Source organism: Oncorhynchus keta, chromosome 19, assembly GCF_023373465.1.
Source record: "Oncorhynchus keta strain PuntledgeMale-10-30-2019 chromosome 19, Oket_V2, whole genome shotgun sequence".
In the NCBI taxonomy this organism is placed as follows: domain Eukaryota; kingdom Metazoa; phylum Chordata; class Actinopteri; order Salmoniformes; family Salmonidae; genus Oncorhynchus; species Oncorhynchus keta.
Window position 1 is genome coordinate 74146170 of NC_068439.1, and position 12008 is coordinate 74158177.

The 12008-nt window shown below is 43.4% G+C and overlaps 1 protein-coding gene across 2 annotated transcripts in view; it reads left to right on the top strand.

The window, feature by feature from the left end:
- Positions 1–1359: 1359 nt before the first annotated feature.
- Positions 1360–12008, top strand: part of LOC118374950 (glutamate receptor ionotropic, kainate 2-like) — a 197495-nt gene continuing 186846 nt past the window's right edge. The window contains exon 1 of one of the 2 annotated variants that reach the window (XM_052471297.1): positions 1360–1963. In XM_052471297.1, the coding sequence (XP_052327257.1) occupies positions 1843–1963 (121 nt within the window). In that variant the 5' untranslated portion in view covers positions 1360–1842. The remainder of the gene's footprint in view (positions 1964–12008) is intronic. The other variant, XM_052471296.1, reaches the window with a different exon arrangement.

Sequence of the window (12008 nt, forward strand, 5' to 3'; positions counted from 1 at the left end):
AATATTCGTGCCTCCAGGGCGGATACTGTCGATAGCTGGTGTTATGGGTTAGCTCCTCTCTGCCAATTTCAATTCTCACCATTGACTCAAGTCTTTCCCTCACATGTGTTCAAGGAAAGAAATAAGTAAAGCTGCATTTGGTTAAAAGGCCTATTCGTTTTTTTGTACTTTCATAAAATGTCAGCAATGGCAAAAGTAAACCAACAATAGTTTAATATTCTGTAAGTCTTCGTGGCCTGTCTCATAAGGTTATACAAAATTGGAAGCAGTTTTATTGATTGGATTCTGAAGCCTAGATGGAAATTATGTTTTGATCTTAGAGTGCATTGTTCATATGACATAAAGCCCAATGTTCAGAAAATTGCCACTCATTCCTTGAAAGGATGTAGTTACACTAACAGCGAACAATCATCATATTGCCACGTCTCTGAATGTGTTCTAAACGGACAATTTAAAGCCAATTCAAAGACTAGCATCTCTTACTCAATTCATGGTGTACCCGCATGGCTTGTCCAACATAGGCTTACAACCAAATGTCTGAAAACGTGAAGGGAACACACATTACAACATTCTGGTTGATTTAGCTTAATGAGGAGCTTGTTTTCCTTAGAGCACCAATTTACTGCCTTAAGCTTGTTACAGAGAATGCAGCCTGGGTCACTGCGTCGCTGTCCATGGTGCTGAAATTCGCAGAGGGGTAGTGATTGGTGCTGAAATAAATGACCAGCGTGTTTCTAAGCTATTCAACTGCACTTTTCTGCAAACATCGATGCTTGTGTTTTCAGGCCGTTTTCAGACCATCGTGTTCATTATTGAATACCATCACTTTCAATAACAGAAGACAATATATAGAAGAAAAAAATACATCGGCCTATAGAATGAATGGTAGCCCAATTTATGTTTTACATCATCCTTTGGATGAATGGGTAAGCTGTTGTGGGGAGCAGTATAATCCACCAGGAACGTCTTCCACAGTCACACCATTACGCCTAAATTATAGTTCACAGACGATGAGACGCTATAGTTTGGCGTTCCATTACATAGCGACACTGGTTATGACCTAGAGAGAATAGTCTTGCTCTGTGTGGATAGGCTACTATCGCAGAGCGATGTAAAAACGCGCACAAGCGTTACATAATCAAAACGGGTGGGTGGATGGTATTAGCCGAGGAACTCATAACGTTGTAAAAGAGCAGTTCATTTGGGATGCAGATAAGGATATGTGGCACACTGTTGTCGGCGGAACCTGTGACACATTCTCTCTCTCTCTCTCTCTCTCTCTCTCTCTCTCTCTCTCTCTCTCTCTCTCTCTCTCTCTCTCTCTCTCTCTCGCTCTCCCTCTCTCTGCCTCTCACCCTTCCATTCCCCATCTTCTGTAGGATATTTCTCTGGCGCGCGCGCTCACACTAACCTTGGCTCGACGTCAGAGGCTGTGCAGCAGTGCAGTATAATGGGAGAGTAGGCAACATAAAGTGCCTCATAGGCTGCTATTGCGATTCAGCTCTGCTTGGCGCTCTCCGCTGCTCCCCTACCAACGCTCTTCACGTGTGGGTATCTGGCTGCCAGTGTCTCACCTCCGCTAGGCACCGGCCCATGTATGGGCCCCCACCGGTTTTTAACGCCCGTCATGGATGTCCCGCCATCTCTTGAACCGGAGGATCGTTTCTTGGCGCAGTGAAGTAGGGAATCATGCCGGGACTGCTAATGGATTTAGGGGAAGCGCGAGTGACCATGCCGTGATCCTGCGCGTGGGCTGCCATCACCCTGCCGAAAGACCGTAGACCGAATTCCGGGCGAATCAAAAGCGTACGGGGGATCACCACTGTGCATTTTACAAACAACATGAAGATTACCTCCCCGCTGATAACTAGTCTCGTTTTCAGGTTCAACCTCAGACTGCTGCTCCCGCTTCTGATGCTGTTTCTGGGATACTCTCGCGGGATGCCGCACGTTTTAAGATATGGTAAGATACTTGTTGTTTGTAGTGGAGAAGAAAGGAGAAATTATCCGTTCACCTCTCATTGTTGTAGCCTTTAATGGTTCAGAGACTGGCCCTGTGTGTGCTTCATGGCTACGTTGTGTTGACCTTTGGCATTGGCACACTGTTGCCCCTTTCTTCACAAACATGGTAATTCGGACCCCAAATATTCATTCTAAGCAAAATGAAACACATGACAGATTCGAATTGACATTTAAATCACAGACTTTTATCCAGAATATTGGCCTATTGCACGACCCTCGTGGTCAAACAAACAACATATTCACTGGATGGCGTGTATTAAGGCCAATTACACTGAGAACCGGCGAGCGAGAATGTTGGTGGAATAATATAAGGTGAATGGTTGGGTTCCCTTAGTTTGCTGTGTCATATGTGAACCTATTTAATCCAAATAGTCCACATCTATATGCAACAGCTTGAAGCGTAGTGCTAGAAACAAAACACACGTTAGCCGATATATATGACCAGAACTCTTGTTGGATATGGTGTCAGTCTCTCGACAGCGAACGGTTTCATTTAGAGAGAGGTAGCCTACTCCTTCTATTGGTCACATCAATTAAACTATAGGATAAATGAACACAGTAACTAGGCTACAAAAAGCTCCCGATTCATTGTTCCTCTGGGGGTCCCTTAAACATAATAATTGCTTTACTTTCAGTAACGGCTATTTTGTAGGATGTGTAGGCCTATGACATGAGCTCGTTTTTAAAAAATCCCATCAAAGCAATAATGAGCATTCGTGGTTTTAAGGGAGTCTAGTAATATGTACTCCTACACATACACTATCTCCCAACTAGCGGTATAGGCCTAGAACACACAGGGGATTTCGGTACCCCTATGACCTTTTAAACGGCTGACACCCCAATGTCTTCCTCGGTAAATGTAAGAGAGTCGGGGTTCAATCAATCACTTACAAGGCCAATCAATAGGGCTGCAGGGGGCGGTAGTTTTTGACCCATTTCAAATGACCAGTTATTGATTGAGAAGGTTGCCTAGTATATTTTAGTAAGGTATAGTATAAGCCTAAACAGCCAATGTCTTGTCAGTCATTGTTTGAATAGTCGCGAGACCGTCTTCGAGTGATGACGACGGGCCGTTCCTCAATGCGGATGTCATCTAATGTTGACAACACACTCAGACAAACATAATGTCCCCGGAGGCTTCTGTTTAAAAGTCAGCCCGCGTCCGCACGAGCCGCCCCTATGGCAAAGTGATGTGGTTGTGTTACCGCTACTCGCACCTGCCTGCTACAGCCTTCTCCCGCATGTCCTCGCGCGCTTACCGATTTCCCTTCTTGCACGCTGTCTGGCAGGGATGCTGTGGCTGCGGGCAGCGCATGGGATTCATGGCTATCTCCTGAGATCTCTTGCTCAGGGCTAAGCAGCGTGCTCGCTGGGATTTCGTCCCTGCAGCGTCAGACCGACGCGTCATTGTCGCTATGCGAAGATGCATATTGTGCGGCTTGAATTGCTAGATACAGCGAGCTACAAGTAGGAACGCTCAGTTCAGCACCATGGACAGCGACTCGCTTCAACCGCGCGCGGGCCCTGTTGCTATTTCAACCCTTTGTTCATCATTTTAAGGCAACAACCAATTAGTTAATCATGTCAAACCGTTTCTCATTTCCCTTTAGACTATTTCCATAAAATACACTACATTGTCAAAAGTATGTGAACATCTGCTCGTCGAACATCTCATTCAAAAATCATGGGCATTAATAAGGAGTTGGTACCCCCTTTGCTGCTATAAAAGCGTCCACTCTTCTGGGAAGGCTTTCCACTAGATGTTGGAACATTGCTGCTATAACAGCCTCCACTCTTCTGGGAAGGCTGTCCACTAGATGTTGGAACATTGCTGCTATAACAGCCTCCACTCTTCTGGGAAGGCTTTCCACTAGATGTTGGAACATTGCTGCTATAACAGCCTCCACTCTTCTGGGAAGGCTGTCCACTAGATGTTGGAACATTGCTGCTATAACAGCCTCCACTCTTCTGGGAAGGCTGTCCACTAGATGTTGGAACATTGCTGCTATAACAGCCTCCACTCTTCTGGGAAGGCTTTCCACTAGATGTTGGAACATTGCTGCTATAACAGCCTCCACTCTTCTGGGAAGGCTGTCCACTAGATGTTGGAACATTGCTGTGGGGACTTCCTTCCATTCAGCCACAAGAGCATTAGTGAGGTCCGCCACTGATGTTGGGTGATTAGGCCTGGCTCGCAGTCTGCATTCCAATTCATCCCAAAGGTGTTCGATGGGGTTGAGGTCTGTGCAGGTCAGTTCTTCCGCACAGATCTTGACAAACCATTTCTGTATGGACCTCACTTTGTGCATGGGGGAATTGTCATGCTGAAAGAGGAAAGGTCCTTCCCCAAACTATTGACACAAAGTTGTAAGCACAGAATCGTCAAGAATGTAATGCTGTAGCATTAAGATTTCCCTTTACTGTAACTAAGGGGCCTACCCCGAACCATGAAAACAGCTCCAGATCATTTTTCCTCCTCCACCAAACTTTACAGTTGATACAATGCATTTTCCTGGAATCTGCCAAACCCAGGTTTGTCTGTCGGACTTCCAGATGGTTCAGCGTGATTCATCACTCCAGAGAGATGTTTCCACTGCTCCAGAGTCCAATGGCGCCGAGCTTTACACCACTCCAGCCGACACTTGGCATTGTGTTCGGCTGCTCGGCCATGGAAACCCATTTCATGAAGCTCCCAACAAACAGTTATTGTGCTGACGTTGCTTCCAGAGGCAGTTTGGAACTTGGTAGTGAGTGTTACAACCGAGGACAGACGAATTGTACACACTACGCACTTCAAGACTTGGCGGTCCCGGTCTGTGAGCTTGTGTAACCTACCACTTCACGGCTGAGTCCTTTGTATTGTTGTAGACTTGACGGACCAGAAGGGACTCATTCCCTCACAAACCAAAAGGAGAAAGCAATATTTTCTCTGGTAGGAACAACCTACCTGGCACCTCTACAAACAATAACCTCAAGTCAAAACCGTTAAAATGGTCAGCTATGGGCCCTAATAAAGACAGGTATGTGCCTTTCCTAATCATGTCCAATCAATTGAATTTACCACAGGTGGACTCCAATCAAGTTGTAGAAACATCTCAAGGATGATCAATGGAAACAGCATGAACCTGAGCTCAATTTCAGGTCTCATAGCAAAGGGTCTGAATACTTACAGTTGAAGTTGGAAGTTTACATACACCTTAGCAAAATACATTTAAACTCAACAATTCCTGACATTTAAACCTAGTAAGAATTCCCTGTCAGTTAGTTCACCACTTTATTTTAAGAATGTGAAATGTCAGAATAATAGTAGAGAATTATTTATTTCAGCTTTGATTTCTTTCATCACATTCCCAGTGGGTCAGAAGTTTACATACACTTAATTAGTATTCGGTAGCATTGCCTTTAAATTGTTTAACTTAGGTCAAACGTTTCGGCTAGCCTTCCACAAGCTTCCCACAATAAGTTAAATTAATTTTGGCCCATTCCTCCTGACAGAGCTGATGTAACTGAGTCAGGTTTTTAGGCCTCCTTACTCACACATGCTTTTTCAGTTCTGCCCACAAATTATCATCAGGGCTTTGTGATGGCCACTCCAATAACTTTACTTTGTTGTTCTTAAGCAATTTTGCCACAACTTTAGAAGTATGCTTGGGGTCATTGTCCATTTTGAAGACCCATTTGCTACCAAGCTTTAACTTCCTGACTGGTGTCTTGAGATGTAGCTTCAATATATCTACATAATGTTTCTTCCTCATGATGCCATCTATTTTGTGAAGTGCACCGGTCCCTCTTGCAGCAAAGCACCCCCACAACATGATGCTGCCACCCCTGTGTTTCACGGTTGGGATGGTGTTCTTCTGCTTGCAAGCCTCCCCTTTCTCCTCCAAACATAACGATGGTCATTATGGCCAAACATATCTATTTTTGATTCATCAGACCAGAGGACATTTCTCCAAAAAGTACGATCTTTGTCTGTGGATATAGATATTTACCCGTTTCCTCCAGCATCTTCACAAGGTCCTTTGCTGTTGTTCTGGGAATGATTTGCACTTTTCGCACCAAAGCACATTCATCTCTAGGAGACAGAACGCATCTCCTTCCTTAGCGGTATGACGGCTGCGTGGCCCCATGGTGTCTATACTTGCATATGATTGTTTGTACAGATGAACGTGGTTCCTTCAGGTGTTTGGAAATTGCTCCCAAGGATGAACCAGACTTGTGGAGGTCTACAATTTTTTGCTGAGGTCTTGGCTGATTTCTTTTGATTTTCCCATGGTGTCAAGCAAAGAGGCACTGAGTTTGAAGGTAGGCCTTGAAATATATCCTTAGGTACACCTCCAATTGACTCAAATTATGCAAATTAGCCTAACATAAGCTTCTGAAGCCATGACATTATTTTCTGGAATTTTCCAAGCTGTTTAAAGGCACAGTCAACTCAGTGTAAAATTACAAGTGAAATAATCTGTCTGTAAACAATTGTTGGAAAAATGACTTGTGTCATGCACAAAGTAGATGTCCTATCCGACTTGCCAAAATTATAGTTTGTTGACAAGAAATGTGTGGAGTGGTTGAAAAACGAGGTTTAATGACTCCTACCTAAGTGTATGTAAACTTCCGACTTCAACTGTAGTTTTATATTTATGACATTTTAATTTACATATTTATAACTGTTGATTTAGCCTTCTTATCCCCTTTTTTGTTGGCTCTGCTGTGTTAGAGTTCAATATGAATGACTCTGCTGTGTTAGAGTTCAATATGAATGACTCTGCTGTGTTAGAGTTCAATATGAATGACTCTGCTGTGTTAGAGTTCAATATGAATGACTCTGCTGTGTTAGAGTTCAATATGAATGGCTCTGCTGTGTTAGAGTTCAATATGAATGACTCTGCTGTGTTAGAGTTCAATATAAATGGCTCTGCTGTGTTACAGTGCAATATGATTGGCTCTGCTGTGTTAGATTTCAATATGAATGGCTCTGCTGTGTTACAGTGCAATATGAATGGCTCTGCTGTGTTAAAGTGCAATATGGGGCCTTACGAGTGGCTCAGTCATCTAATGCGCTGCATCACAGTTGTAGAGGCGTCACACATCTGCACACATCTGCAGACCCGGGTTAGACCGGAAGACCCTTGAGGCGGCGCGAAATTTGCCCAGCGTCACTGAGCACTGCCCCTATATAGAGGACCTTCCACCCCCACCTGGGATATGGATGCCTGATGAAGACCTAAGGGTGGAAACATTGTTGTAAATAAATATCACCTGGGAGCGTGAACAGCAGTGTGCAGCGTTTTCCTTTCTGTTGTCCATGAGTCTGTCTACAACTCCAGCACCTGTGAAAGTACCTGGATGTTCTACAGCTTTTGTACTCCCACTATTTGGCTCCTACTCTATTCCATGTGTTTATGCAGCACTTCCTGTCTGGCTATCATCCTGGTGCACTCTGGGTACAGAGAGGTCATTTCCCCTGGGGTGCTGTGTCCTGCTACTGCCCCCTATTCAAACTAGTGCACGCACACACGCACACATGCACACATCACACACGTACGTACGCCCCCCCCCCACACACACACAAACACACACACACACACCTCCCCCGCCGTCCATCCTCACAGGCTCTGACCAGACCCTTGTAACACCAGCGCTCTGACTGTCGAGGTCAAGGCCTTTTCACTGAAGAACACAGAGACAAATTCAACTCTGTGTATTACCACTGCCTTTGCCAAGTGGAGTGACAAGTGCAGTAAGTCCTAGCTAGCTGATCTGGCCCTCAGCAGTTGTTCCATAGATGCCCACACAGCTCCGAGGACATCTGCATTTAGAACTGCACTATCGGGTGGATAAGGGCTGAGAGGACTGAGAAGTTGCCATGTAGTGTCACTGTCATCAAGTTGTGGTTGCAATGGCTTAGTGGGTTAGCGAATGGGTCTGGAAACACAATGGTGTGGGTTTGATTCCTGCATGGGTCACATCACATGTGCATATACAGTAACAGTCAAAAGTTTGGACACACCTACTCATTCAAGGGTTTATCTTTATTTTTACTATTTTCTACATCAAAACAATGAAATAACACATATGGAATCATGTAGTATCCAAAAAAAGTGTTAAACAAATCAAAATATATTTGATTCTTCAAAGTTGCCACCCCTTTACCTTCATTATAGCTTTGCACACGCTTGGCATTCTCTCAACCAGCTTCACCTGGAATGCTTTTCCAACCGTCTTAAAGGAGTTCCTACATATGCTGAGCACTTGTTGGCTGCTTTTCCTTCTTTCTGCGGTCCAACTCATCACAAACCATCTCAACTGGGTTGAGGTTTGGGGATTGTGGAGGCCAGATTAACTGATACAGCACTCCATCACTCTCCTTCTTGGTCAAATAACACCTACACAGCCTGGAGGTGTGTTTGGGGTCATTGTCCTGTTGAAAAACAAAGAAATGATAGTCCCTCTAAGTGCAAACCAGATGGGATGGCATATCATTGCAGAATGCTGTGGTAGCCATTCTGGTTAAGTGTGCCTTGAATTCTAAATAAATCACTGACAGCGTCACCAGCATAGCAGCCCCACACATCACACCTCCTCCTCCATGCTTCACAGTGGGAACAACAAATGCAGAGATCATCCATTCACCTACTCTGAGTCTCACATAAACACGGCGGTTGGAACCAAAAATCTATAATTGGGATTTATCAGATCAAAGGACAGATTTCCACCAGCCTAATATTAATTGCTCGTGTTTCTTTGCCCAAGCATATATCTTCTTATGATTGGTGTCCTTTAGTCGTGTTTTTTGCAGCAATTTGACCATGAAGTCCTGATTCACGCAGTCTGCTCTGAACAGTTTATGTGTCTGTTACTTGAACTCTATGAAACATTTATTTGCACTGTAATCTGAGGTGCAGTTAACTCTAATGAATTTGTCCTCTGCAGCAGAGGTAACTCTGGGTCTTCCTTTCCTGTGGCAGTCCTCATGAGAGCTAGTTTCATCATAGCACTTGATGGTTTTTGCGACTGCACTTGAAGAAACTTTCAAAGTTCTTGAAATAATCTGTATGGACTGATCTTCCTGTCTGAAAGTAATGATGTACTGTCATTTCTCTTTGCTTATTTGAGCTGTTCTTGCCATAATATGGACTTGGTCTTTTACCAAATAGGGCTATCTTCTGCATTCCACCCCTACCTTGTCACAACATAACTGATTCGCTCAAATGCATTAAGAAGGAAAGCATTTCCACAAATTAACTTTTAACAAGGCACACCTGTTAATTTAAATGCATTCCAGGTGACTTCCTCATGAAGCTGGTTGAGAGAATGTCAAGAGTGTGTAAAGCTCAAATATAAAATAGATTTCTATGTGTTTAACACTTTTTTGTTGATTACATGATACCATATTTGTTATTTCACAGCTTTGATGTCTTAACTATTATTCTACAATGTAGATGTGTAGATGTATCCAAACATTTGACTGGTACTGTATATGTCACTGTTATGCTGATAGTTCTGCATGTTGCTGTGGATTAAAGCATGCTTTATGAATCCCACGTGTGCCACTTAAACAGAATATATATCATACTTTTTTGGCCCCCCCCCCCCCCAGTGGGGCAAAAAAGTATTTAGTCAGCCACCAATTGTGCAAGTTCTCCCACTTAAAAAGATGAGAGAGGCCTGTAATTTTCATCATAGGTACACTTCAACTATGACAGACAAAAAAATCAAATTGTAGGATTTTTTATGAATTTATTTGCAAATTATGGTGGAAAATAAGTATTTGGTCAATAACAAAAGTTTATCTCAATACTTTGTTATATACCCTTCGTTGGCAATGACAGAGGTCAAACGTTTTCTGTAAGTCTTCACAAGGTTTTCACACACTTTTGCTGGTATTTTGGGCCATTCCTCCATGCAGAGCTCCTCTAGAGCAGTGATGTTTTGGGGCTGTTGCTGGGCAACACGTACTTTCAACTCCCTCCAAATATGTTCTATTGGGTTGAGATCTGGAGACTGGCGAGGCCACTCCAAGACCTTGAAATGCTTCTTACGAAGCCACTCCTTCGTTGCCCGGGCGGTGTGTTGGGATCATTGTCATGCTGAAAGACCCAGCCACGTTTCATCTTCAATGCCCTTGCTGATGGAAGGAGGTTTTCACTCAAAATCTCACGATACATGGCCCCATTCATTCTTTCCTTTACACGGATCAGTCTTCTTGGTCCCTTTGCAGAAAAACAGCCCCAAAGCATGATGTTTCCACCCCCATGCTTCACAGTAGGTATGGTGTTCTTTGGATGCAACTCAGCATTCTTTGTCCTCCAAACACGACGAGTTGAGTTTTTACCAAAAAGTTATATTTTGGTTTCATCTGACCATATGACATTCTCCCAATCTTCTTCTGGATCATTCAAATGCTCTCTAGCAAACTTCAGATGGGCCTGGACATGTACTGGCTTAAGCAGGGGGACACGTCTGGCACTGCAGGATTTGAGTCCCTGGCGGCGTAGTGTGTTACTGATGGTAGGCTTTGTTACTTTGGTCCCAGCTCTCTGCAGGTCATTCACTAGGTCTCCCCGTGTGGTTCTGGGATTTTTGCTCACCGTTCTTGTGATCATTTTGACCCCACGGGGTGAGATCTTGCGTGGAGCCCCAGATCGAGGGAGATTATCAGTGGTCTTGTATGTCTTCCATTTCCTAATAATTGCTCCCACAGTAGATTTCTTCAAACCAAGCTGCTTACCTATTGCAGATTCAGTCTTCCCAGCCTGGTGCAGGTCTACAATTTTGTTTCTGGTATCCTTTGACAGCTCTTTGGTCTTGCCCATAGTGGAGTTTGGAGTGTGACTGTTTGAGGTTGTAGACGGGTGTCTTTTATACTGATAACAAGTTCAAACATGTGCCATTAATATAGGTAACGAGTGAAGAGAAGAAGTTACAGGTCTGTGAGAGCCAGAAATCTTGCTTGTTTGTAGGTGACCAAATACTTATTTTCCACCATAATATGCAAATAAATTCATTAAAAATCCTACAATGTGATTTTCTGGATTTTTTTTCTCATTTTGTCTGTCATAGTTGAAGTGTACCTATGATGAAAATGTACAGGCCTCTCTCATCTTTTTAAGTGGGAGAACTTGCACAATTGGTGGCTGACTAAATACTTTTTTGCCCCACTGTAGATATATATCAACGTTTGACAGTTTTGTTTGTTGCTGTGGATACTGATGTATGCTAAATCCAGCAGCTAAATGGTCATATTTAAACGGCGGCAATTTAGCTCATTCATTATATAGTAAGGTTGTTTTCTTGAATGACAAGTTGTTTTCTTGAAATGACAAGATTCTGTTGTTCAGAGATGATGTTGGTTCTGAAGCTAAGTGAGCATCAACCAGCTCTACGTTGACAGCTACTTCACTACCCACAGTAGAACAAGTATATGCCCCCTTTCTAATTTTCTCTACTTTTGCATATTTTTGTTACTGAATATTATCAGAACTTCAACCGAAACGTAATATTAGATCAAGGGAACTTGAGTGAACAAATAACACAACAATTACATACTTGTTTCATTTATTTCTTAAACAAAAATATGCAACACCCAATGCCCCTGTGTGAAAAAGTAATTGCGCCCTTACGCTCAATAACTGGTTGTGCCACCTATAATTGCAATGACTACAACCAAACGCTTACAACCAACGTAATTGTTGATCCGTCTCACGTCGCTGTGGAGGAATTTTGGCCCACTCTTCCATACACAACTGTTTCAACTCAGCAACATCTGTGGGTTTTAACTCAGAAAGTCCTGCCACAATATCTCAACTGGGATTAGGTCTGTCCAAAACTTTAAATGTGTTGCTTTTTAGCCATTTTCATGTGTGCCATTTCCATGTGTGTTTTGGACCATTGTCTTGCTGCATGACCCAGCTGCGATTCAGCTTCAGCTCACAGACAGATGGCCTGACATTCTCCTGTAGAAATCTCTGATACAGAGCAGAATT